The 27,965-nt window shown below is 34.9% G+C and overlaps 4 protein-coding genes across 5 annotated transcripts; 3 read left to right on the top strand and 1 right to left on the bottom strand.

Annotated features, from left to right (window-relative positions):
- Positions 1 to 87: 87 nt before the first annotated feature.
- On the top strand, positions 88 to 11,131 carry LOC106648049 (telomere-associated protein RIF1). Its single transcript, XM_014364702.2, has 19 exons — positions 88 to 394; positions 755 to 958; positions 1,029 to 1,658; positions 1,748 to 2,327; positions 2,395 to 2,600; positions 2,678 to 2,818; positions 2,890 to 3,263; positions 3,336 to 3,742; positions 3,812 to 4,027; positions 4,220 to 4,557; positions 5,228 to 5,535; positions 6,018 to 6,286; positions 6,372 to 6,939; positions 7,018 to 7,172; positions 7,231 to 7,402; positions 7,471 to 8,048; positions 8,116 to 8,852; positions 9,107 to 9,671; positions 9,734 to 11,131. Exons 1-19 carry the CDS (start codon positions 297 to 299, stop codon positions 10,253 to 10,255), a joined length of 7,068 nt encoding a protein of 2,355 aa, XP_014220188.1. The 5' UTR covers positions 88 to 296; the 3' UTR covers positions 10,256 to 11,131.
- A 470-nt stretch (positions 11,132 to 11,601) lies between these two features.
- LOC106660374 (zinc transporter 1) lies at positions 11,602 to 17,497 on the top strand. The gene is made up of 7 exons (XM_023458272.1): positions 11,602 to 11,983; positions 13,582 to 13,780; positions 13,937 to 14,159; positions 15,186 to 15,537; positions 15,999 to 16,332; positions 16,406 to 16,516; positions 17,263 to 17,497. Exons 2-7 carry the CDS (start codon positions 13,604 to 13,606, stop codon positions 17,458 to 17,460), a joined length of 1,395 nt encoding a protein of 464 aa, XP_023314040.1. The 5' UTR covers positions 11,602 to 11,983; positions 13,582 to 13,603; the 3' UTR covers positions 17,461 to 17,497.
- A 3,825-nt stretch (positions 17,498 to 21,322) lies between these two features.
- LOC106660473 (trypsin-like) lies at positions 21,323 to 23,937 on the bottom strand. 2 transcript variants are annotated; one of them, XM_023458267.1, is made up of 5 exons: positions 23,733 to 23,937; positions 23,472 to 23,563; positions 23,134 to 23,396; positions 21,829 to 22,261; positions 21,323 to 21,762 (listed from the first exon to the last, which is right to left on the bottom strand). In XM_023458267.1, the coding sequence occupies exons 1-5, from the start codon at positions 23,851 to 23,853 to the stop codon at positions 21,595 to 21,597; spliced, it is 1,077 nt and encodes a 358-aa protein (XP_023314035.1). In that variant the 5' UTR covers positions 23,854 to 23,937; the 3' UTR covers positions 21,323 to 21,594. The 2 variants fall into 2 exon arrangements, with proteins under 2 accessions (XP_023314035.1, XP_014238928.1); XM_014383442.2 differs by having other exon boundaries at positions 23,778 to 23,937.
- Positions 23,938 to 26,204: 2,267 nt separating this feature from the next.
- On the top strand, positions 26,205 to 27,940 carry LOC106660509 (putative nuclease HARBI1). Its single transcript, XM_014383484.2, has 5 exons — positions 26,205 to 26,282; positions 26,342 to 26,579; positions 26,634 to 26,991; positions 27,063 to 27,162; positions 27,233 to 27,940. Exons 1-5 carry the CDS (start codon positions 26,265 to 26,267, stop codon positions 27,698 to 27,700), a joined length of 1,182 nt encoding a protein of 393 aa, XP_014238970.1. The 5' UTR covers positions 26,205 to 26,264; the 3' UTR covers positions 27,701 to 27,940.
- The last annotated feature ends 25 nt before the right edge of the window (positions 27,941 to 27,965 follow it).

Genomic DNA, 27,965 nt, shown 5'->3' with positions numbered 1-27,965 from the left:
GACTGCGAAACATGCAAAAATATTCCTAGATTCTCATTCGTCGGAAAAAAGAGCGGGCGAATTTGCCAAAAGACATCGCGACGCCGATGCCAGTTCCCGCGCGTCCGGCATCTCAGCAGCAGTCCATCAGTGCCTCGCGTGTTTGTGTATGCGTGCAGCCTGCTGCTAATCTACTGCTCAGCTGCTGCCTCAAAACGGCCGAATTCGGCCAATTTGTGGTTCTTAGCGAGTGCAAAAACTAGAAAGTAAACAACAAATTTTCATATCTTCATTTTTACCAGAGATTATAATCGAACATGGCGGTCAACACGCTGCAGAAGATTATCAAAACTTTCATCGAGACTGATGACAGTAGTCCACATAAAAAGATCACCCTCTTAACCACAATCAGAAGGTATAAACAACTCTTTGACTCCATTTTATTAATGGGTAAAATCAATCTACATTTTTAAAATACACAAATCCGTGCAATTGAACTGAATTTGCTGCGTACTTCGTCTCGCCTACTGGTCTGGACCTGTTCACCTTTAATTTTCGTTGATACTTCAACCTTTTGATACAAACTGTAGGGGTCGGTCGTATTTATGATGGGGCATGTTTATAAATAACGTTTTAATTTACTCGCCAATTTCTAATTTGTTTTTTTTTAAGTTTTTATAAAAAGATCACCAATGACAAAAAGCTCGCAATCCATTTTTTCGGAGTTACAGCCTTCTTCACGTTCACTATATGTTTTTTTATGATTATTTCCTAGGCATCATGTAGATGAAACAAACGTCAAAGCTTTGAAAGATAATGAATTGTGTGAACTGTGCAATTCCATCGTTAAAGCTAGTATATCCAATGATGAAAAACTTCATCTCGAGGCGTGCCGGACGCTTGACGTCATTTTGCCCGAAACAAAGAATCGAAAATTCGATTTTTTTCAATCCATTTTACAAATTAATAGAAAAAAAAGGTATGTCAACAGTTTTTAATTTCTATGATAAAGTAATTGGTATATTAAATGCTTAAAATGTTTTTTGCAGGCTTAAAGCACTTACAGCTTTGAGCATTCTAAAGGACGAAACAGTGGCAACAGTGTGCAACAAGCTGTCGATTATTAAGTTTTTAGAAGATTGCTTGAAGTCTATAAAGCCAGACAAAATGGAGTGGCTGCTCAAAGAAAATGCTGATAACAAAGAATTAATGCAAACTGTTGAATCCAAATTAAATAACTTTGAAGAAGATTTTGAAGAAAAAGTAGTAGATAAAGCCTTAGAATTACTCAGCAGAGTATGTGATGTATATATTATGGGTCTTAATGTTAGACAATTTGATAGCTTTATCATGGATAAGGTCTTACTACTAGCTTACATGGGTCATCGCAAGCAGAGGTCACGGGCTTTGGTTGTGTTTAAGCAAGCAGTAAAAAATGATATGGGCTTACGCATTCGATCATTAAATAAACCACTTTGGGACCAATACAGGACAATGCTTCAGAGTACTTACTGCAAACGCATGACATTATTAGTTCTTGCTTGTGATTTAGACTGGTCTATTCAATGGGAAACAAGCATTTTATTTATTGGTACTGATCTTCACAAAGGTGCTAATTTAGTAAATACTTTGCTAAAAGTTGAAGAAATAGGATTCAAATCTGTTGATATGAATAGAAGGTAAAGTATTATTGTTTTTTTAATAATTTTTAAATTTAACTCAAAATTTAATTCAAAATTTGATTTCATACTTTATGAATATATTTTAGGCAAGCATTTGTATCATGGAAGGCGTTAATTGATAATTTTGCTTTGGATCAACGTGAGCTAGCTACCAGTCGACGTATTAAGCTCTTATGCGTACCACTGAATGCCAAGAACAGTAAAACAGAGGACATGATGCTTACAAAACTTGAAGTTTGGTGGCATCTAATTTACAAAATATATCCAAGCTTAGGGGAATGCACTGAATCTGTATTAGAACCATTTTTGAGTACTTGTTTTGGTCCATTTAGTAAGAAACCGCTTTTCATACACAAGTCAGATGAAAATGTTCCATTAGGAAAAAAATTTCTTAAAACTCAAATATTCGCCATAAATGCCTTCATTCAACTTATTGTAAATACAGAAAATCAATCTAAGATTCCTAATTTTGCTCCAAAAGTGGATATAATCAGCCCAGTTAATAATTTTATTTTTGAAAAAATGTATAAAGTTTTTTTCAATTGTCTTGCAGAAATAATTGTTTTACTAATAGATATACCAAGTGATGTTTTTAACAAGCCAACTTTATGCAAGATTTTGTGGGAAAATTTAGTAAAACGAGTTGAAGAATATGAAAAAATGAAAGTTAGTATTTTAAAAAATTTTATTTCTCTGACTAATAATTCAAATATTCTATTTTATTCCATTTTAGACGCAGATGTATGAACAAATTCGAATTGTAGTTGAAGAATTGATTAAAAAAAACTATTTAAAACATCCTTTTATAAGAAATTTTATCCTTGATGGAGTATTTAACCAATTAGATTCCTCTACAAGTAATATGCAGTTCAATGAGTCTTCTTTAAAAGAAATTTTACAGACAATTTTACAATTGGATGACTGCTTCAGTTTTTCGAAGTATTTATCAATACACTACAAAATTATATACATATAATGATATTAATTTTTTGTATGAATTGAAAAAATTTTTTTAGTGAAAGCTGTAAAACTATAGAGTCTCTACTATGGCATTTGATCAAACCAAAAAAAGCTGATGTTTATAATCCAAAAACTATTGAACTTTTACAACAAGTACTGGAAGGCTTAGATCAAGCTAAAACTGATTGTACCAAGATGTGAGTTGTTTTTTGCCTTTTCAAATTTTTTTATGTTTGCTAACTAAAATAATGCTTTGTTATTTTTTCAGTGCTGCTGTTAGTCGGTTATGGTGTGTCCTTGCTAATACTGCAAAGAAATATATAGAAGACTCACAAAACATTAATGAAGGAAATCTTGCCAAGCACAATTTTAGTACTCTAGAAAGAATTATTGCTTTCCCATTCACCTTTATTCAAAGTGACCATGAATTGTTGGAAAGTATGGCTAAATCTTGGAAAGATCTTTATGTACAATTCGACTTTCAGGCTGAGTTGATTGTTACTGTGCAAAGTAATGAGATCCTTTATAAAACTGCAAATATGATCATATCAATTTTAAAGAAAGATAAAAATATCAGTAATTTTACTGGTATTTGCATTGATGGATTATTTGCTGCAGTCAATTATGAAAAATTGATTAAAGGTAAGCAGTTATTTCAGTGCATTCAATATTAAAAATTGAGGTTTACACTAAAAAATTAAATTTTAATTTTAGATAAAGATACATCTCCCTTACTGATACTGTTTCGCGATTTGATTCTGACATGCCTACAAACAAACAGTATTTACACCGATCGTGTACTCAAAGCTCTTTCTTCACTACTTTTGGGAGTTTTTGGACACAGTGCTGAAAAAACTGCAGCATATTTAAAGATCATTGAGCCTGCTATAAAAAAAATGCTCACTAAAAATGATGATTCGTTTTTAGAAAAAGAAATTGTTAATACATGGACGACAATAGTAAGCTTATTTAAAAACTTACAAAAAGAGTTCAGCTACGATCTTTTACTCAGCTACCGAGAAACTATTTCTTTAGCTATGTTACATCTTAACGAAGATATTGTTCATTCTGCGTGTTCAATCGTTGATCTTAGAGATGGTTTGGATGATAAATCTAAAAAAGTAAATTACATGATTATTATAGCCCTAAAATGATCATTGTATTGATAAAAATTAATTTCATCGTTTTAGCTTATTGATGAATTGGTTAAGGATTTGCAAACAGCTGGTTGTCAAAGCAATTTTACAGAAGCCAAAGAAATCAATAACAAAATTAAATCCAAATCAGCGGTATCCACAAAACCAGTTGGCAGTTTTTTAAATCGTAAATCTTTGGGTTCCAGTAATAAAACCCCTGGAAAGGAAAATGCTAAAGTTAAAGTAGTTAATCCTGAACCGGATTCTCAGGTAATCTATGAATTCAATTGTGAAAATCGCTATTATTCGTTAATGCACTTTTTCTGTAGCTTATATTTCGAAATATAAATCTGTGAATAGAAGTTTTTATCCCCTAAACAATCTTAATTTTTTCACGTTTAGACTTTTTGTGTTGTTAAAAAACTCTAAAATTATGAAATGAATATTGTACTGTATTTTTAGGATTTTGTGGTCATCAATACAGACTTAAAACTCGATGTTAATCGGTTAACAGAGCATCAGAAAGAAAAATTAAAAAGTCGCCGGGATTACATTCCAGGCATGTATAACGATGTATCTCATTCTGGTACTCAAGACTCACAAGAAATCCAACGTTGGTTTGACGCTCAAACGAGACGAACGCCCTTACCTATTAAAGTACCGAATTCTCCAAAAGTTCATGATGACAAGGCTAACCCAAATTTTAAAAACGTTGGTAAATTCTCAAATAAAGATGCAGAAAACATATCAGCTGCTACCATTGAAGCAAAAAACACAACCGAAGCATCCAACAGTAAAAGGTAAAATTTATTTTATTTTTCTTTGCATTCATAAGAGTTCATTGACACTTTGCGCTTACATGTATAAACAATCGGCAAATCGCGTACTTTAATAGCTGCATATTATCGATTTATTTTAATCGAAACATAACAGAAAACGAGGTCAACGCCTCAAAATAATCGCGTACATCATATTGACATTATCTCTATCTTTAAGACCTTGATTTTCTCGCGCGCAACGTCTACACGCACAAATACATGAAATGTATCATCCACGTGATTAGAAAGAGAGAGCGAGAAAATATTAATATTATTTACATACGCAAGTGTGCGAGCAACTGACCAATCACATGATTGCACCTTCGACAAATCAAAGTACACAAACACGCGAACACAATAGGCTAATTATGGTATTTCTTATTCGCTAAGTCGGCAGTTTTTAAGTAGCCGTCGATGTGTCAAAAAATTGCACGTATTGCTTAGTTCGTGAAAACGTTGCTCCGTTTGATTTCATAAGAATATAAGTTTAATTTTAATTTCTTGATAATTATTCCAAGATTAGGCAAGTTTTTTAAATATTTTAAAAGGTCAAACCACAGTTTTAATATTTTATCGTAATGAGGCAGTTGAGGGTATTATTACGTAAATTACCCTACGTTTATGATGACAGAATTAATTATTTGACCAACAGAAGTGGTAGTAGCAACGATGTCGCGAGTAAGGATAAAAATCAGTGTCAATCTGACGGCGTCAACGGCGGCACGAGTGCAATACCATTGCCAAAAAAATTGGACTTCGATTCGACTTTGGAGTACCCCGCCAATAAAATAATGACTGCTGACAGTGCTACTAGTGGCTGTGGTGTTGGTGGTGGCGGCAATGCCGCAGTAACGAACATTAGTGCAGTCGATGTTTCCAATAATAAAAAACACGACGAGGATGTGATTGATGATAGTCAAAAAGGCAAAATGAAGCGGCGCGAATCTATGAATGGAACAGGTTCGTACTTGATACTTTGTTAAAGTCTATGACTTATGAATGTTATGATGCGACATTTTTTCGAAAAAATAATGACCGAATTTTTTATGCATATTATGCTAGTTTCATACTAAAAAACTTTAAATCCGTAGATTTTCTTTACATATCTTTTTAATGCATTTTATTGATCTTTACTAAAGATTTATATTACAAATTATGGTGTTAACATAACCTATAGAATTTGAAATATAATATATCTCAATTACAGCGGACTTTTTCTGCTACGACCTAAACAACCTGTCAGATTCATAACTCCTGCACTTGCGGTTTTGAAACACGAGTTATTAAATTATTTGCTGTACATTTTTTTAAAATTTGCCTTTTGTACTAGAAAAATTTGTATTAAATACCTTAAACTAGTTTCTATGCGAAATTTAATTACGTTCAGTTTGATAATACATTATTTTAAAATTAATAATTGATATACATAATATTATTGCTAGACGGTCAAGGTAATTTAAAAACCGCTACCGCATCAGGATCTCGAAGTCGCCGCTCAATGCAACCAACAACGGGAAATTTGCGACGATCTAACAGTAGTGAGAATTTACTTAATAAAAGAGGTCGAAAACGCCGCAACTCGGATTCTAATTCCGAAGGTACTTTATACATTGAACGAGAAAAGAGACCCAGACTGCCGAACCCGAACGATGTGATTGCTGAAACGCTTGAGTATAGTCAGGACAGTTTGAGATCTGCTACTGATAGTGAGGTAAATTGTTTTATTATTATTAGATAAATCCGTGTAATTTTTTTCTAAAATGAAATGTTACATCTATAAATCTTAATTCTTGCAGATGAGTCAAGCATCGAGTTTATCAAGTAGTCAAGCCTCGAGTTATATTAATAGTCAAGACTCCGAATGTGATGGTAAAAAATTTTCGAAGCGTCAAATGACGGAAATGTCGCGGCTTAAAATCGACATGAGATTTGAACCACTTCCAAATCGCCGCAGTGTTGTAAAAAAAGAAACACCTGTTACTGTCGCATCCGATAGTAAAAAACCATTGAATAATGATGGTTTGAATGTCAAAGAACAGAAGTCAAAAAGCGATGTGAAGTCCGGAAAATTAGAATCAAATAGTCAAGAAAATATTATTGTAAGAAGACGATCATCTAAGTTATTAAAATCTAACGAAAATGGCGAACAAGAATCAAAAAAAGATGGTAATAAAAACTCATTGGACATTGAAGTAAGCAGTAGTAAAATTACGTCAAGAAAATCACTACCCAATAGTATTGTTATTGAAACAAAACCAGTTGCAAAGAAACCCGAAAGTGAAGAAACGTCAAAAGTTACTGACATCGCGGAAAATACTGACAAAATTGCAGAAAATATTCAAATCGGAAAAAATAATTTTAATTGTAAGAAAAATTCACAATAATTTTTTAATTTTAATTTTAATTTACAAAATATATTAATTTTGGGTATTCAAACTTCAGCTATTGATGACCATGATATAGAAAACCAAGATGTGAATTCCATTGCATCTCAAGACTCAGATATTGTACAATGCTCGCAACAACCAACAATCAGCATGAAAATAGATAAACCTGATTGCTATGTAAAAATTCTTAAAGATAATGATATCGAAATGGTAAGTTTCTTAATAATTATAATATTTTTATAATAATTAACTTGGATTCATTTTGAAGGCTGTTAACTCGCAAACAAATTCTCAAGATGTAAAAGAAAAATCAGGTCGAATTATCCAAGAAATGTCTGTTGCATTGGATGATACATCAATTATTCCAGCTACTATACAGCCAGAAAAACCTGTTTCCATAAGAACAGAACAGAAAAAGATTGAGAGGAACGAAATTATTGGTAAGATCCAGTAAAAATAACAAATATCCTCCAATTGCCTGGTACTATTACTTTCTTTTTTCTTTTAGGCAAAATACCAGCTATAATGAGCCATATAACTTCACCTAAAAAGGCTAATCAGCGCAAATCATTTCCAGTTCACAATAGAGCTGCCCATATGATCGGTTTAGTCTCTAAACAATTGCCAATTAAAGTTGGATCAAGCGTAAATAAAACTGAAAATTCTCTAAATGATGATGTTCCATCATTATCTACCGTGAAAAAAGATAGTTTTAGAGAAATAGAACCAGTATTATCTAGTCCAAGTACCACTGGGAGCCGACAAGAAAAAATGTTCATGAATATGAGTAACAATCGAAAGTCTGGCGATAAATCGCTCTCACCATCTATGTCGATGTTTTGTAACTTGAGAAATAAAGGTGAACGTATCTCTCCGAAATTGGAACAGCGCAATCAAGAAAAAGATCTGGATATAAGTTCACTGACAACCGAGAACGGTAGCACAATCGAATCTCCAAGTGGAAAATCTCGCAGAGAGTTGCCTATGCTTGAGTGGACAAATGCAAATCCACCGTCATTCAACGCATCACCAAGTGCTAGCATTCTGAAACGAATGAATGACACAGATATCGACACACCCAACAGGGTTTGTAAATTAATTTTTTCTAATCTTTCTAAGTTCCAGCGTTACTTTTAACATTTATGTTTTACAGAAAAAAAGAGTGAGCTTTGCCGATCCACCAGTATCTCGTGAAATGGGTTATGAGATATTAACAGAAACTTCATCACCTCCTCGTCTAGAGAAGTTACCACCTACGCGTAGTCCAATTTCTCGTCGAGAGAATCGCAAATTTACACGCACGCGTCTATCTCAATTAACGCCAGAAAGAATGGAAATTGAAGTTACAGTTGCTTCTCCAAAAGTCAAACTAACTACGGTACTTGCAGAACATCCACTCGAAGATTCAACGGCTACCCAGTCAATTACTCCATCAACAGTGACTACGTTGGCGACGTCTCCATCGATGCAAACCAGTACATCCGGTAACACAAGCATATCGGAAATTACATCTCAGTCAGCCACATCTACGGCCGTTACATCCGTGACTGAGCCTAGTAATTCTCAAGATGCTGATATTTTTGGCGAACATGAAGATTGCGAAGTTAAGGCTCCTCTATCACAAGATGATGATCAAAGTGCCGAAAATAATACTTCCATTAAATTAGATTCTATAAATCTGTCAAGTATCAACAAATCTGATAATGCGAGTTCGCTCGAAGATACGGTTGATGTAGAAAATATATCATCCAGCTTCGATAATTCGCATAATATTTCAGATAAAGCGGTTGGAAGTTGTTCTCAAGGTAGTGGGGAACCTGGTGATACATTACCCGTTACAGATTCTGTATTTTCTAATTTACCAATAATTAGTCAAGAGACACAAAATAGGTAAGTTAAAAAGCAAAATTATTAGTTTTTCTTAGTAGGTAAAAATTGGGTGAAAATTCAAAGTAAATTGAAAACGCAAATACATCACTTTCTAGTGATACCTGAATTATAGTAACCTCATTAAAATAACACATGTTAGCAAAATAAAACGATGGGCCAATCTAAAGATGTGCAATCGTATTAGCGAAATCATCAAGCTATTTTTACAATCGCAGCACATTTTAATAGTCGTTTATAATTATTATTATTTACAGCGTGGCTCAGTTGAGTGAACCGGAGAACCTCGATTCCACTTTGCCAGTTTATCCAACATTGACCTCCTGTACAGATGGAATCGACACTTTGAGTAAGGATCTAGTTGATCCATTGTTTAAAGACAATCTAGTTGAGCATCTAGCCGCCAAAGCTATCAGTTCCGTCGGAGATATGGCTCAATTGACTGAAAGGGAAATTAATCGACTTCCAATTCGTAACTATCCATCAAAAATTGTGTGCGTAAAAACTGCCCTGTCAAGGCACGCTCAGCGTCTTGGTAAATTATCCGATTCACGACCAGTTGGTGTATCATCTAGTACGCCCTTGGGTCACAGAACAAAAAGTTTGTTCGAGGACCTAATAAAATCCAATGTTTCGGCAGTTCAAGAAAGTAAACCTATGAAAAGAGCATCCACAGACAACGCCATCCAAACTAGCCCCATTAAAAAGCAGAGAAACGATCAAGAGGCTTGTAAAGATTTCATGGATCATTGCGACGATGATTTTTTGTTTGAAGCTTTTATTAAAAAGTTTGATTACGAAAGATTGCTCAAAGCCTATAAGGTATGTTATGTTAAATGTTTTATCGTATTGTCTTATTTAATATTTGAAACAAAATTTTGCAGGAAAAAATGGTAGAGAAACCAGAGAAAGAACTCAAAAAAGAGACCCTCAACATTCTTGGGTTAAATGTTACAGATGATAGCGAAGCAAGTTTTAAAGCATCGACGAAAACAGTAGGCTTACATAAAGTTTTGCAACAACTTCCAATGATTTTTGATTCTGACGAAGAGTTTTACGATACCGTACTAAAAACGTACAAAAAAAATCTCAAACCGGCTAATTTATTAAATGTTATGAAACCAACTGAACTTAAAGAAGCTTTAGCTGAGCATTACAGTGTCAATGAGCTCTTATCAATTATCAATAGCAAATTAACTAAAAATCTTAGTTCGGAAAACGGATGCATTAAAAGCTCAAATGAAGTTGAATCATTCGTCGATTTCATTTCTCCAGAAATTCGCGTTAAAACTGAAAATTCTGCAAAACGACAAGTTATGTTTGAAACATTAGTAAGGGATATCGATGGTTGTAAACTTTCTGATCTGTTTAATGAAGCCATAAAATGCAAATTGCAAAAAAAATGAGAGATGTAAGATTTTTCGTAGTTATGTTGATTATGAAACTTTATAATTATTGGTATGAAACTTGTTATTTTCTGCAAGTTACGTTAAATGTTGACGTGTTATGATATCATCATCACTGAATTATGAATTTTCCTCAAATCATTGTTAGCGCATTGAACCAAACTATTGGTATAAAAATTTTCGATTATTATATATTTATAGTTTTTTCCACTTCTCTCATCATCCATGTTCAAGTATTGCCATTTCATTTTATTGAATAGATAGTAAGTAATTGTTATAATGAGGTATTACTTATTTGATAGCTCTCAATTTAGGAAAGTTTGATTTTGTCGATTTTTTACGATCCTTAGGATTATTAGGAATCTCAATTGAGAAAACTTGTACATACTAAACTAATTTGTTCCATAAAATTAATTAACTGGAACACTGAACAAAAGCTCTGTCCTTTATGATTTAAAAAAATGAATTGGTATCGACTCCCGTTGGATTTGAAGTCCAAATATAATTTGAATACAAGCTAAATAATCTAAATTTTCAATTAAAATAGCCATTGCAAAAGAAACTCTGTCGTATAAAATGAAGTCTCAATTGAATACTATTTACAACACAGTTACATAGTGATCCAGATACATGTGAAAATTTTCTATGTAAGCTTTATTTAATTTACCGATTATTTCTTTGAAAAAAAAAGAATAGATATGTTAGTTACTTTGAAAGTGATAATCAAGAATATGATTTTTTAAATTAGTAAGCACGACAAGTAGTAAGATAAACTGACTTAAGCGACTATGTTACACTGTAATTACTTACAAAATTAGTGTTGACATTTTATAATTTGTATTTGTACTATAAATGAATAAAAAAACGTTTAAGTAATTCAAAACATTAAAAATCATCGTATTTTCATAAAACTGAAGTCATTGATCGAGCTTTTACGCGTTAATTTTAATTGCCTAATATCACGATAAAAAGTAAAAGAAACTCGAATCTGCAAATTTTTGCGACTACTACAAATGCTCGAAGTTTTATGAAAATAATCGATATTCTTGTAGTATTTTCAAATCGTAATTACTGTACGATAGCTTTATAACAATTATACTTTTATTATGAAATAAAAGTATATTATTTTGTATATCTACGATAATAAAAATTTGAATTTTTATATAAAAAAGCATATATGCATTACCCTTTTCATAAAATGAACACGTTATTACTCGCAGTACTTGCTGAAAAAAAAATAAAAATTAATGACGGTCACGAAGCATGCCGAATCCCTTCCTAAGCGAATCGCGTGTCGCGATGGCCATATGCATCAGCAGTCAGCGACTGTCGCTCGCAGAGTCGGTCGGTAGGTATAATAATAACAATAATAATACGGTATAAACTTGTGCATTGCTTGCGCTCTCGAGTCGAGTACAGCGGCGTCGGCGGCCCGCAGCTTAGTTTTCTCTCGTGTCTCGCACAGAGAACATCTGACACGCTGCAGTGTCGCATCGTACGCACGGACATTTACACGTTTTTAATAGCCGAGCGACTATATTGATAAAATAGATACCCGCCAGTGTGTTTTAGTGTCGTTGCAAGTAAAGTAAACCTCTCGACGAGCACAACGCGAAGGCCTGCATTCGTCGATGAGTACTGCAGCTATGCTTCCTGGCATGTCTTGATAGCAATATCATAAAGATCACCAGAGAAATCTACCAACAGATTTTTACACGCAAAACAACTGTGAGTTGGACTGTTTTTTTTGTACATACCTAACCTATTTTTAAGTGATTGAAGATATAATCTCTGCTCGTTCTATTATAAAGGGGCGCTGCACTCCTCAATCTTTTTGTGCAAAAAGAGAGAGATAGCGAATAATTTCATAAATAAACGTCTACGCGTCTACCAGCGAGAATCAGTAATTGCGAGAGTTCTTTTCATTTTTGCTAGGCTCGAACGCAACATTCGCGTTTTACCAATTTGACGCTAACATTAATGGAGTCAAAAAATAACTTTCGGGATTGATACGCCTGCTCGTTTTTGCGGAGGGGGTCAGCTTACTATTTCTACATTTATTATTAGTACCAGAGTCAAAATGGAAACTTGAACAAATTTTAAAAAATTACAAGAATCGATCTGTGAATTGTCGGGAAGAGAAAGAACGCGTACATTGAACAGGACAAGAAAACAAGAAAGTGTTTATTAATATCAGTGTTAACTTGCACTTCACCACGTTGGAACGGAATTTGAGTCATTAAAAAGGTCCACTTATAGGAATGCATAGAACATGAATTTAGCATATCAATCAATTAAGAGCATCAATAACTCTAATCTACACCTTCTTCAATGACATTAGATATGCTTCTACAGTATCATACAAGAAATTTTATATATCCACATGTGAATGACCTTCTGTAGGCAAAAAATCTAAATTCATTTCAAATAATAGTAACACAATTCAAAGAGATCATCATAAATGAACACTATTATTTGTGATTACCATGTCAGCTTTCCCATGATAACAAGTATTTAAAATTATCTAACAAACTTGAAATTAGCACTGTAATTATATCTGAATAGGAATCTTTTAAGTAATTTTAAAATATCATGCTAATTTTAATTTTTTTATCTATTTGTATCAATTCATTTTAAAAGGTGCATTTTTTGAACATCAAAAAATTCACATGTTATTTTGTTGAACTTGAGGGCAATAAACTGAAAGATAATACATGAAAATATTATAGAGAACTTTATATCTCATCTGAAATTAAAATTGAAAAGTGGCACAATAGTGGCCTAGATAGATGATTACCATCTTTATAATAGCATGTATTTCTTACACATTGATTTCTGATAACATAGTTTAATCTTATATGTCTTATTATTGCTATTAAATATATTGGTTTGTTCAGAAATAGCTGTACACTTTTAACAATCTAAATTTTTTTTCAAATTACGAAGGTTTCTTTATTGCATAATGCATTGTTATGAATATAACTTGAAATGCACACATCATTATGATAAGCTTTGTTTTCATATCCGAAAAATATTTTCAAGTTGTTAAATTTTGTAAAAAAATTTTTTTTCAATTTCATTAACTTTTTGGAACTTAAAATTCGTGAATAATATAATAGTGATATGATATTTTTGTTAATTCAAATATATATGTTATCTGAAGGTATAGGGACTATAAAAGAACTATTATCAATTAAAAGCAATTATAAAGACATTATTACATTGCTACACTAGTCTTATCTCTGCGCTTGCAGGTGCCGCGATGATAATATTTTTGATGGCTTATTACGGCTTGTTTTAATTTACGATTTTTGTTTTTTTTTTAGACAAAAAATACTTCAAACAAAAATGGGTAGATTTACGGGTAAGAAATGTCGCCTCCTGACGATGTTGTGGCTGACAACCTTTTTTTTCTTCGTCGAAATCATCGTCGGCTACGTGACCAACTCCATGGCTCTGATCGCCGACAGTTTCCACATGCTGTCCGATGTAGCGGCTCTCGTTGTCGCTTTTTTGTCCGTCAAAGTACGTCAAATTATGATTATTTTTATTCTATTATTCATTCTTTAATAATCAGTATCGGCTAGTTTTTTGCTAGTCCATACAATAGATCATTCAATATCACGATACCGTTTCATTGTTACTTAAATTACTCATTGTTTCTTGATTTTTTTAATTCAGATGTCTCCAAAAAAGTGGTCCAAGAACACTTTTGGTTGGGCGCGTGCCGAAGTTTTAGGAGCATTGGTTAACGCCGTATTTCTTGTAGCTTTGTGCTTCAGCATCACAGTTGAAGCCTGCAAAAGGTTCATTGAAATCGAAGAGATTCACAAACCTGAATTCTTAGCCATCGTAGGTGCTTTGGGACTTTTTGTCAATCTCATCGGACTCTGTCTTTTCCACGGTAAGTTGCAATGTTGCTCTTGAGCATCGAGATAAGAGAGCATAGCTTTATTATACTTCATAATCTTACAAACAATAATACGAAAGAGTGAAACACGTCTATTTTAACTAGGTCGTTCTCGCATCGAAGTTCTGAATAATGAATGAACTGGTTAAACGTGTTTTATTTCTTTATCAAATGTTGTTTTTTTTTTCATCAATTGCAATTGTAATTATCGCGCGTAGTGGCAAGTGCGAATGGCGCTGCTATGCGCTCAAAATTGAATAATTGTTGAGTGCTAATCGCTTACTCTTTTTATCCAGCATTTTTCGATTCGTATAATAAAACAAACATCTTTTCTCGTTCTCGAGCATAGTTACAAAAGTCGCAATAACAAATTCACCGTGCGCGCATCGATGTGTTTTGTCGAAACTTTCTATGCGTCGTGCTTTTCTCTTTTTCATCACAAGGATGTTTAGCAACACGCTCTGCGCGCATATATATTTCGCTCATGTTCCAATTTTGCGACGAGACGCTTCCATCTGTGCGTATGCATTCGCAATCTTAGAAGAAGCACGCGAGATTTTTTTTCTTTACCCTGTAATGCATGAATGATTCACAACTATTGTGCGTCAGACGGGCAGACATAGCAAGTGCGAGAGAGCGAGAAAGAGTGAGAAAGAAAGAGAGCGTGAATATATAGAAGGCAACGATGGTCTCGTGCGCAAAAGTAAGAGAATTACCTAACCGAAAATCATCGTGAAATCCCGTTAAATAAAAATACGTGTTTTTTTTCTCGTTGCACACGAGACCATTGCGGAGAAAAACGCAGAATATTCTTTTCAATAAATCTCACTGGCCAAAGGTTAACGATTGTTGTTTTTTTCCTTTCACCGCCTAAGACATTTAATTACCGTGCAGTGTGCATGGACGTAAATATAGATATATAAGACAGGTCGCAGGCGGAAACGCGAGCGTAATTGTTAATCCGCCGAAGGATTTGCGAACGTAAATGAAAATATTTATGACTTTCGATGGCTTCCACAGAACACGGACACGGGCACTCGCACTCGCATTCGCACGCGCACGGCATATCCCGCAGTCACAATCGGCTAAGCGCTCTGGTCGGCAATGAGGAGGCCGAGGTCGAGGATACGCCGGGCCTCAGGCCGCACACGCCGATCAAAGTGGCCGGCAACAATGGCAACGCGGGCAGCAGCAACAACGTCGCGGCGGCGGTCGCGGTGACGACCGAGCACGCTCCTGCCGATCACGCGCACAGCGACGCCAGCCAGATGAACATGCGAGGCGTGTTCCTGCACGTGCTCTCCGACGCCTTGGGATCGGTTATCGTCGTCGTGTCCGCGCTCATTGTTTGGCTCACCAAATGGAGCGGAAGGTAATATGCGAGCGACTGACTCGACTGACCCGCCATACTACCTGACTTTTTCGCCTCTCCTCCAATCTATCTCATCGGTTGCAGCTCACTTTTGCATTGAGGCACGTCAATCGTGCGAGCGACAGATCGTTCATCGCGATAACCATCGTGTTTTATTCATTCATGTTTTTTCTTCTTCGTACAGACCGAACATTTTTTCAATTGAGTTTTAATTTCATTCTCCATCGGATAAAAATACATATTTTGCCTATCAATAATTCTTACTACTTAATAGTAAATGTATCGCGATAGAGACAAAAAAACGTAATCTCGGACATGTAACATTTTAGATGCTATAACAAAATACACTTCCCATGTTAGTAGCGTCGTTGGTAAAATAATCACTGCTGACATCTACTTATTATTATTTACACATCAATTATCATAAAAGCAAAAAAAATCTTATCATGCACTTATTTTAGATTCTACATCGATCCGGCTTTATCTCTTCTCCTTGTGGTGCTCATATTGAAGTCGGTCTGGCCGCTGCTCAAAGATTCCGCTTTGATACTTTTGCAAACGGTGCCTACTCATATACAGGTGGATGCAATCCAACAGAGGCTCTTGGAAAATGTCGACGGTGTCTTAGCCGTTCACGAATTTCATGTATGGCAATTGGCTGGCGATCGTATTATCGCTTCAGCGCATATTCGCTGCCGAAATCTTTCGGAATACATGAAAATCGCCGAACAGGTCAAAGAGTTTTTCCACAACGAAGGAATACACTCGACTACGATACAGCCCGAATTCATAGATGTAAGTGATTTAATGAATAACGCAACATTTATTGTGTCAACAGCTAATGAATTTATGACATTTTCGTTTCCAGTATCAATCAAATAGTCATAAGGAAGTAACTCCACACGAAGACTGCGTTCTCGATTGCCCAAAAACTGACAAATCCTGCAATCAAGCTACGTGTTGTGGACCATCCAAGCAGGTAACTATCTTCAAGCAAGTCCATATAAATGACCTTCCCAATGGTTTTCCTTTCCTTTTTATCCCTAAAAATAATCCTCTCTCCTAATATAGCACAAGCTGAGAACAAATAGCAGGAGCAACGACCCTGTAAACCTTTCACCATTTCCAAATTGCATATGCATTGGTTATTGCCTCGACTTTATTGAATCTGACACTAGTATTTTTATGGGTAAAACCTTATTTTTATTTTCACTTTCGTCTTTTACGAATCATAAAATTCTTTCTTTTGTAGGAATCCGTTAGATATTATGCATAAGTACAGTTAAGTAATTCAAAATAGAAATTGTTTTTCTGGTTATAAATGAATGATTTAAAAAATTTTGTTATGACAAATGGAAAAATTACCAAAAATAACTATTTTTTAACTAATAAGCGATGTCATTTTGAATTTCATCATAATGTTGCACTAAAAAATGTTACATTAAACGTCATACAAGCGTATTCGAGCTTTTTATGACTAAATTTTATATTCTATCCTGTACCTCGTTTTAAATTTTTTATTTCCTTCTTGCTATTATAAAATATTAATTAAACGTAGCTCGAGGATGCGATATTTTGAGATCGATAACCTTATCATCAATCACTGATCTATTAAAAACGTTTTTTTATATTAATTAACTCGATATGATATCTCGCAAAATAAGAGGTATTTCATGTTATATAGTACATTGTTGAGATTGATAATTTTTTCCTTTTTTTTACAAGGGACGCGAAACACCATCACCGGGAGAGACTCCGAACATGTGTCGACAGCGTAACGCTTTGACACGCTCGACAAATTCGCTGTCCGGTGTTGGTATCAATGTTCATGAGCTCGAGCGCGGACACTTGCTCTCAGTTACACCGACCAACACTGTCTCGCAAATGCAGCCGCACTCTCAACTCATTTCGCCGGCTGTTTAATTAGACTTATCAATTTAGCAACTCCACTCAGATGCAGGTTAGTAGTGATTATTACGAATAACAGAATGAGCAATGTAATATCAAGCTTCTTCGTAAATGTTTCGAATTAGACACAAGATAACGAGGAAGTATTGAATATCACCCAGTAGCACTTACTGTTATTCTTAGAACAACTCATGATTTTTTCTTTTTTCTGTTTCAGTAAAATAAAACGTGACAATTAATTTTTGTCAAAAGAAGTATGATCAAATTCGTTTTAGAAAAGTGAAAGAGAAAAAGAATGAAAATAAGCTGATGGCGAATGATCTCTTTGTTTCCCAGGTATCGAAAAAGAAATTAAGAAATGATGTACTCTGTCACAAAATATTAAAGCGCGTGTTATTTCTTTTTCTTTTTCTTTCATCAAGGCATTTTTTTGAGATAAGATAATGCATCAAAGCCTGAGTGTGGTGAGAGTTCGGCCGCGTACAGATACTTACAATATCTAATAATAATTTTTAATAGTCAAGGACGCGCAAAGAAAAAAGAAAAAAAAATGTGCTTGCATGTATGCGATATAGGTATAAATTTGTTGTCTCTTATTTGCTAAGTAGTGATTAAATGTTTTCCGTCGTTGAGTGCACGAAGCGTTTTAGTCAGTACCAAGCAAAAGAAAAAGAGAATAAATCATTGTTAAGCTAATAAATAGCTTGTGAATACGGAGAATCGTTTTTATGTTCGATCAAGAATCGAAGTGATAAGCGAATTTTTTCCCGCGTATACTAGGAATATGTTATAAACATTTTTATTGCTCCATTTTACAATAGGAATGCCAATGGTGTGTGCTGCTCTTGAGTGAATGTTCATATAAAAAATGCCTCGTGTATCCGTTGTAATGTGTGATTTTGGTGATTTTTTATTCATAATATAACATTTTGGCTTTTTAAATTTCTTTTAAATATTGTTTAGACGAGCGTAGAACAAATATTTTGTTATTAAAGTTATAAAATTAAAAATCACCAAACTTATGAAAGAGCCAAGATGTAATACGAGTATTTCACGTGGCTGTAAATAGTGAAATGGCTTTTTCTGATTATCAGAAAAAGAATAATTTGTTATATTTGAAAAGCTGATAAAAAAAATCTATTTAGTTATTTTGGTGGTAAGCCACGATACTTGTCTGTGGCTTAATTTTAGGGTTGCATTTGTATCATGTACATATATTATATCAACATATGAAACATGAATTTATATATTATTTATTTACACAACGATAAGTATTAGGAAAAGTGCACAGTTAATTTTTAAACGCTATTCATTTGATCATGCATTAATCGGAAGTCAAGAACAATTCATTGTCGGATTCAAATTAAATCAAGTTGCTTAAGTACAATCAAAGCAAAACTGATCCCAGGGACAAACGTGCATTAGACCGTAGAAAAAGATAAGAGAAAAATGTCGTGGTTCGTATAGTTGAAATTGATGACTAATTTGCGCTTGTTACGTGAACGGAATGTGCAAAACCATAGGCGGCCGGCACAAATCGCTCTTGTGATCATACGTGGCGTGCTTATGTGTACATGGTTTCATACACACTTCAGAATTTTCATATACGTTTCTCAGAAGTACGTTAGATTATAAATTGAGCATGTGTGCTTTAGACATGTGGGAGAGAAAGATTGAAGATGACCAAGAGATAAAGAACTAATTCTGACAATGTTGATTTATAGATTACATTGGCTGATGAACACTATTCAATTCACAAATAATTTTTATTTCATCAATTTCAGTCGATAATTTTTTGTTTAAAGGCCACTTGTGATTTTATTTCAGTGCTGTTAAATGATTTCAGTTTCATTTACTTACTCTCGAAACATACTTATGAAAAGTTTTTTGATTTCATAGGATTTATAAGCTATCATCTTAAATAGAGAGATCAATGAATTCTAATTGAGAGAAATTGAATGAACTTATTTCTTTCTTTACAATTTAATCGAGTACTTGATGTACATAAGAATACATACTATAAGGTGTAATTTAATTCTAAAAATACTATGAACATTTCTCTTAACCCTTGGATGACTTTCTTATCGTTCAATATTAAAAATTTGATGAAGTTAGATCGTTCAAAAGTTTATAATGTCTTTCAAATAATGAGTAAACGAAATTTATACTGAAAAAATACCTTTTAAAATTGACAACTTTCGTTTTTAATTGTTTCTTTATTATAAAAATCTCGCACTGATACTTTCACCATAATTTTGCAGTTTTTTAATGAAATAAATATCATCTAAATGCACAAATTATGTAGTTAGAAAGTTTTTTAAAATTTGTTCACGACAAGGTGTAAATAATTTTAGATTTTTGTAATTAAAAAAAAAAAAGAAGAATTTGTGAAATAATCTGGTTTGCTGTAATTTCCAGAGTTAAAAGATAAAAAAAATCTAGGAACTCCAAGGGCTCGGTGTAAATGAAAAAACATTTTGAAGAATGAATAACGCGCTGAGTTATAGACTATATACTTATTGTGTTCTTAATAAATGTATAATAACACTTGCTCTCTAAAATTAAATGGAAAATTTAAGCCATCGTTTGTAACTTGAATTACAAAACACTGAAAATTAGTTAACAAATTGATATTACATTTTGACAAAAACTTAATTTTATCAAAATTAAACGAATTTTAAGTACATAAAAATGATTTATGTTGTTGATTAAATATGTGTTGAAAAACTTTACTCTCACAAGTAAGACATTTGTATTTTTTTAACCTTTGAAACGGTAATCAAAAAAATAATGAATGATAATTATTAAAAAGAAAACTTGATTTTAAAATTCCGATATGTATTGTGATTTTGTGACATGTAGCGATTAAATAACGATTTCGATGCGATTCGGAACAACTCTACGAAGGATATAGTGTAATACAATATCTATTTATAAAAAAAAAAAAATGAAAATGTTTATAAACATTAAGAAACCACGAAGTTTCAGGCACCTATATTTCTTAATTCTTAAAAGACCTTTTCTTACACTTTTTAACAATTTAATAAGCAGAGACTCACGTGAAAAAAAATTGGAATTAAACTAATTTCACGGGGGCTTCTCATATTTGATAAGCTATTATATCACGAATGAAATGAATTTTTATAGAAAGAAAATAGCGTTTATATTTAGGGAAACAATAAACGATGAATGAAATTGTTTTCTTTGACAATCATCATTTACGTAACATCCTTTTACCTCTTAATGAATTACAATTTATAGATGATTGAATAAAATGAAAATAAATAAAAAATTTTTCTCTCGAAAATGTCGACGATACAAATTTCTATTGCTCGGAAGACAAATGAAAGATCAAAAGTTCCAATGATTTTTAAAACAGAACTTATACAAATTTCTAATTGAACTTGATCTTTTTTCTTTTACTTTTCTAATGGTAAAAATAAGTAACGTATTCGTCCGTTATAGACCCACCCATAGTTAATTACTATTTTTAATTTTAAATTTAAAAAACAATTTAAAAATATAGTTCTATACACTCAAGAATGTATTAATGATGATAAAAGCGCCTGACACTCCAACAGGCATATGGTACCTGTATGGATTTATGTAATATACGCATAGAAAGTGATGTCTGAGCGATATTTTGCAATGTTTTCTCATTTGATTCAAGTAAAAATGAACAAATTATATAAATTGTATATACATAAAAAAATTTGCAAATTATAGAATTATAAATAATATTTATAAAAAAGATGTTGTAAAGTTATTTGTGATGCATGTAAGATGCATTTTGAAAGACGGAGGAAGTAACATGAATGATTTTTTTGAAAATATAAATTTTATTTAGTCTGTACATATTGTCACGTGGGACGACAAGGCCCCACCAGTGACGCGGCGCACTACAATGAGAGTCATAAGCATAGCTCATCAGCGGCGGTAGTATCAGTACATCAAGCGACGAGGAGACACCTTGCGCGAACGGCCCCTCCCCTCTGATATATTTTGAGCCTAATTAGTTATTTCGCCTTTTATTTAACCCCCTCCCACGTAACAATATAAAAAATCAATTCTTGTGTAATTAAATTATTGATAACCTAAATTTAAAAAAAAAGTAAAAAATGCAAGAATAATAGTTCTCAGCATATAATATTATACTGTAGCGAGAATCTGATTTATCCAAGGTAAGAAATTGTAAACATTCGTATAGACTCCTGGTACATTTGTCGTGGCGCAGCCAATACCCCAAGCCACAAGTCCATAGACCGACCAGCGGCTCGTTTGACTATTCAAACAAACGAGTGGTGATCCACCGTCGCCCTGAGACACGAGTAAAAAAATTAGATGACCGCGAGAGCGGCTTTATACAAAATTGTCTATACTAACCGTGCAGGCATCTTTTCCGGGCTCGCCACCGGCGCAAAGAAAACTGTTGCGATTGAGAATGAAGGCGGCACCGAGTCTGGTGTTTTTCAGCCGATTCTCGCAATCGGTACCGTCGAGAATAGGCACGTCGACTTCGCGCATGATATTCTGATAGCTGCCGGTGAAGGCGTTCTTACCCCATCCCGAAACGAAACATCTAGTGCCAGTTACGGGTGCGGCGGTGGGTCTGCACGCCGTGTTGATGTTCGGATAAGAAGCTATCGGCACCAGTCCATTGAGCTTGATGACAGCCACGTCGTTTTCCAAATTAGCCGAATTGAAATTCGGATGAAGAATTATGCGCGCGACGTTTACATTTATGTCACGGTAAGCTTCACTCGTGCTTTGGTCATCCCATTCACCGAGACCGACTAGCATTCCCTGCGGGTTATTGCTGAAAATCAATGTTCATCCTTTTAATTATTCCACCTTGTTTGATGTTGCATACGTGATTTTGAGTTTTCAATCAGTAATTATTAGAGAGTTATTAGAAAATGTTTTGAGTCTTGCTCAAAACATTTTTCTATTCCTTTTTATATATTTTAAAGAGCCAGCTTAAATCACGCATTGAGCTTTCATTCATCAAAAGCTGATCAAAGACAATTACTCCTTTCCATTAGTGTTTTTTTATTTATTTATCAAGTTATAGTTATTCCGTTTGAAATCGACCAGTCACGCTATATTATTGTAATTGTAATAAAATGAAAGGACAGGCAAAAACGCACAATGTCTCGTTCTGATTATATATGCCTGCTCAGCCGTGCATTAGTCCGTGACCATCGCTTATAATTTTAGCGGAGCAAATGCGCTGCGCCTCGTTGTATTATTTCATTATGACAATTTATACATTGTTTTAGATTGCATAAATCATTTTAACGGCGAAGATAATGCACGTTTTTTCCCCGATAAATTGAAACTATGCGACGCGCGCGCGGAAGTGATGAAACTGGGATGACACACGTGCGCGGCTATTGTTCCGGATATAAACACATATTATGTATATATCGCAGGTATACACACGGAACCATCGTGGCGATTATTCTCAAACACGGGCCTGCAGCGGTGAAAGAAACGACAATTAATGCACGTGCGCACACGCGTCGTTGACGTTTTTTTTGTCGCGCTGCGGGCCCCGATGGCTGCGAATCTTTCCTTATCATTGCCGCGTATTTACCGTTAGACTCGGACGACTTTCTCCAATTTTTTTTTTTTTCACTGTATTTTTATACCGGAGAAGATTGTCTAGCCGACGAGGAGGGTACTCACACGTAAGCGACGACTTTGTGCGCCACCGTCAGTACGTGGGTCGCGTCGAGCAGCACACCCGAGCCCAAGTAATTGTTGGAGCGGTCCTTGAGTATCGCCTGCCAGGGATAAGCGCCGAAACTGGCTCGGCCGGCGACTTGCTGCGGCACGGCCGGTATCTTGCGGATGCCGCAGGTGTCGGGCGCCGGGTTGGGGCTCGGATTGTTGCCGTCCCGGGTGCAGCACATGATCATGCCCGCCGGGCAGCCTGAATTCGTTGGGTCCTGCGAACAATTTCAATTCGCGCGTGTAATCGCAATTGTATACGGATGCGCGGCTCACTTTGACTCGGCACTCACGTTGACTATTCGCACGTCGATGACTGTTGTGGGACAGCTGCCCGGATAAGCGCACTTGCATATAGTCAGGCCATCGTTCACGATGTATGGAGCTGAAATTGACAAAAAGAGGAAAAAAATAGCAGAGCGTTTAATGATTCCATCCGCGTGCAGAGGCCGGCCTTTTGCTTCCGCTATCCGCGAACCCGACCGTCTTTTCTATATCGCTCAATTACAACTATGTGCATCGCGAGTACTACATATATATATACGAATATTTACTGATTACGTTGTTTTGAATGGCCAATGGTGGAATGAAATTATTACTTGCTATCTGTCCAAACGCGTGCTTAATCCGCAGCAGCAGAAGCGCCGAAACGAGGAAACAACTTGTTCCGTGCATCGTGTGTGCAGCTAAATCGGATGCGCGAACTTCGAAGAGGAAATACGAGAAAAAAAATCGAGCTCGCGTGCGGCTGTCCCGAGAGCTGCGACACTACTGTTGACGTTTCGCTACGGTAATCCGGATTTTTATATACTCCGCAGAAGCGCGTGCAGCCCGTAAAAAGGTCCCCGAGCTAGGCCGCCGAGCTATCCACTCTAATGGAAAGAAAAAGCTGCTTCTCCGGCGTCTAATTCGCGCAGCACCTTTTGTTTGACCTTTATTGTCGCTGCTATATCGAGTGCTGAGTCGATTCATCGACTCTTTCTTTTGTTATCCCTTTGACTTTGTTAGACGAGTATATTGGACCATGCCTGCGGATTTATGGACGTGATTTTTTCGATGGAAAAGTGTACCGCTGGAAATGAAATGCAAAATTTTTCTACGCTTCTTTGACGATCCTTTGACATTTGCCTCGCGCTACATTGACATCGTATACGCCGCCGATAGCCTCGCTTACTCACTCCATGTAACGATGTAATTTACGAAAAAAAAAAATAACCAATCATCGTCGCTGCCATGCTCTATTTGAACAGGAAACTGGAATAGCCTCGCAAAGGACTCTAATGATCGTCATAAAAAAAAGGAGAACTAATTTATAATAAGAGGTAAAACCCGACAAGATTTTCCGATGGGTTTAATTACACTTCTTTTTCATGGACACCCGTGCGCTCCGCAAAGGCGTATTCATTTTCTCGCACCGAAAAAAGCTATTATTCTCATATACGCCGGATAATTACCAGTTGAATTAAATATTTTTATATTCAAAGTAATAACAGCATTGACGAAAGATGCATACCTTGCAAAACAAAAAAATTGCCAGTAAGTGTATAAAAAAAGATTGCTATCAGTTTTGTTAGAAAAGACAATAGAAGTAGTTTTAAAAAATTAAAGTATAATAATTTTCACACTTGAGCTCTAGTGCGGCCGGACAACGTGAGCACATGTATATATAATATCAGAATAATTATTATTATGGTACATCCATTTGAAGCTCTTTTCCTCGAGAAAAATCAAATTAACAGGAATCAAATTGAATCTTTTATGTATGATTTTTAACAATGAATAAAAATGAATATGAATAATAATAAAAATAATAATAATAATAATAATAATACAAGAAAACAAAATATAAGATTGAATTAACAAAAGGAGATATTTCAGATAAAATGTCCACATTAGTTATATAATTAACTCGCAACATTTGTAAGTGTAATATTTATAACCTCGGGCATTGAACGTTGCCATAAACAACACATTTTTTAAATGTTTTTTTATTATTGCGAAGAACTTTATGTAAAAACAAAGTCTATTGCCGTACATTTTTATTTATTTCTTCAAAATTATTTTATTCAAAAAATAGATTGAAAAGTCATACCTTCAAAAATACTTTCACGATAGTAAAAATTTAAGTAAGAAAAAAACGAATTTAGTTTATAGTTGCATATTTATTAAGTTTTAATTGGAATATTATATGTTTATAGAAAAAGTCATGGTGTTTATTATGATCTTTTGTACTCTTCTCGGCGCATACACGACGGATTCAGATATGCGCGCGCACTTTGATACCAACCCCTTCGCCCCTATTCCCGTACCACGGGAATGGAGCAAAATCAGCTGGGGGTTGAGTTTGACAGCTCACGCTGCCGAGCGTGTTGTTCAGTTTAAAGTCAGCTTTTTTCTCTAATCTATCAAAGTAAACAATTGACAGAATAAACTACTTGTTTTCGATAAGTTTGATAATAGCGCTGTATCGAATGTCATAGAGTAACGTGGGAATAAAATAGAAGCTTACGCAAGCGAGCTTTTATTCACTCTGCATTTCCCTGATTTTACCAAGATTTGTCTTCTATTTTAAGAAATGCAGTTAACCTGTAGTGCACGGCAACACATTTGGTGCACATAACAATACAATATATCTAAATTGAACGAAAATTCACAATGTCTCAAAAAACTTGCATTGATTTTCAACGTTTACACTCCATGTTGGCAGAGAAAAAATATTGGCATAGTTTTGAGCGGGGGTTTCTGCACCTGCTCAATATTTCCGATGGCACTTTTTGTTTATTAAACAGTCAGCATGAATAATTGTGATTTACGTCAAGAAGCCATGAAAATATCGAATAGCCGCAAAAGTGAAATGAAGAAGCTGGTGTACGCTGTCTCGTTGCGCGCGACCACTCGGTAAAGAGTCTATTTATAAATTGCAAGCTCGAGTTCAACGAGAGCATTGCGCGTTTGTTTTTTTTTTCTTCCTAAAATCGCAAAAACAAGCATGGGGCGTTAAAAATGGAACGTCGATCCGCTGCAGCTGAAAATTCTCTGCTGCGTCGTGTATTTGACGTGCCAAGCTCGACGAGCTTGCACAAACGATGACTTCGAGCAGTCAGGTAAAGTATGAAATGACGAAGCTATTACCTCGCTTTCATTAAATACTTCAATTTTTCAGTCGCAGTTCTTAACGAGAAAGGGAGAAACATCGGAAAAAATGAGTTTCGAAACTATTCCAGACGAGCCCGACTGGTGGGAAACATTCGTCAAGGAACAATATCCCGACGAAAAATGTCAGAAATACTTTCGTTGCTCTCGAAAGACTTACATTTACCTCGTTAAATCCTTAAAGTCCTACGTAGCACCACGTGCTGGTTCAACGACCTTCGACAGCAGCAAATCATATATGGGCAAAGGTATGCATGTTTTTCATAGTTTGAAGTTCAGATCAAAAATTTCTTCCGTTACAGGAGTATGCGCCGAAAAGCAAGTTGCCATATTATTGTACAAATTGACTTCATGCGTTGATTACATGAAAATGTCGAGAAAATTCAAAATACACAAAACAACTATACACAAGATTATTTATCGAAGCATTGTGGCTATCAATAAATATCTCTTGCACAAAATCATAAAAATGCCCAAAAATGAGGATGCAGAAGCCGTTGCGGCGGATTTCGAGCACGTTCATGAAATTCCACAAATTTTGGGCGTCATGTCAGTCATTCACATACCCGTATGTTCGCCCATCAATTTGAACTACAAATTTTTGAACTCACTTTTGTACCCGTCGTTCGTACTACAAGCTATAATGGATTCCAATTGCCTGTAAAGTCTAATTTTGACTTTTTTTTCTGCTCAAGGAATTAAATTTTTAAACGATCAATTGTTTCTTTTAGTTTCAGAGATATAAGCGTTAGACATACAGGGGCAGTCGAGCCCCAAAACATCATCGCGGACTCTAATATTTACAAGTACTCTGAAAAAGTTTTGCCGACTGTGAGTATTTTTGGTACATAATTACTTCGGTAATATCATGAATTTTAATCTCTTTTATTGTTCAACTCAGGAAAAGAAAAGTATCAATGGTGTGGACATGTCCTACAAAATAATTAGTCCTAAAAATGGACCATCTTACCCTTGGTTGCTGAACGATTATAAACCGGAATCCACCGTCGAAGAGGCGATCTTCAATAGGAATTTAAACGATATTCGCGGCTACGGGGACACGGTAATTTCGCGCCTGCGATCGAGATTTCCTATTTTATGTCAAATGCTGGATCTTAGCTACAAAGTCGTGCCTCAAGTAATCGGTGCTTGCTGCGTTATACACAACATATGCGAAGTCAACGACGATCCCTTCTTCGAGGAATGGCTCCTCGAGGCCGATGCCATGCTGAGGAAGTATCCGCAGCCTGACATGAACTTCACCGGTAATGAAATTGACTCGCAAACTCTTTTTGAACGCGATGTGCTTAAAGATTATGTTAATAGTAAAACAATCGAAATTGAAGCGTCTTTTTTAGTGAACCTCTAGTTCCCCAACAATCTTGACAACTAATAATTATAATCATTTTGAACTATATTTTTTTTTCTTCTTGTTGATTATTCCTCGTACGTTTTACAATATTATATGTCTCTTATATTACGTGTATCATACTTTTTAATACGAACAAGTTGTCATCGCTTGAGACTGAATAACATTTTATGGGGCTAAGATTAAGACTATTGAACAAAAGCTTTTTTCGCAAAATAAGAATATAATTATGATTGTAAATATTGCAAATAGTAAATACAAGGAA

The sequence above is a fragment of the Trichogramma pretiosum genome, unplaced genomic scaffold (genome assembly GCF_000599845.2).
Source record: "Trichogramma pretiosum strain Unisexual culture from Peru unplaced genomic scaffold, Tpre_2.0 scaffold51, whole genome shotgun sequence".
Classification (NCBI taxonomy): domain Eukaryota; kingdom Metazoa; phylum Arthropoda; class Insecta; order Hymenoptera; family Trichogrammatidae; genus Trichogramma; species Trichogramma pretiosum.
The sequence above is the reverse complement of the archived record's forward strand: the minus strand, read 5'-3'. Positions and strand labels throughout refer to the sequence as shown.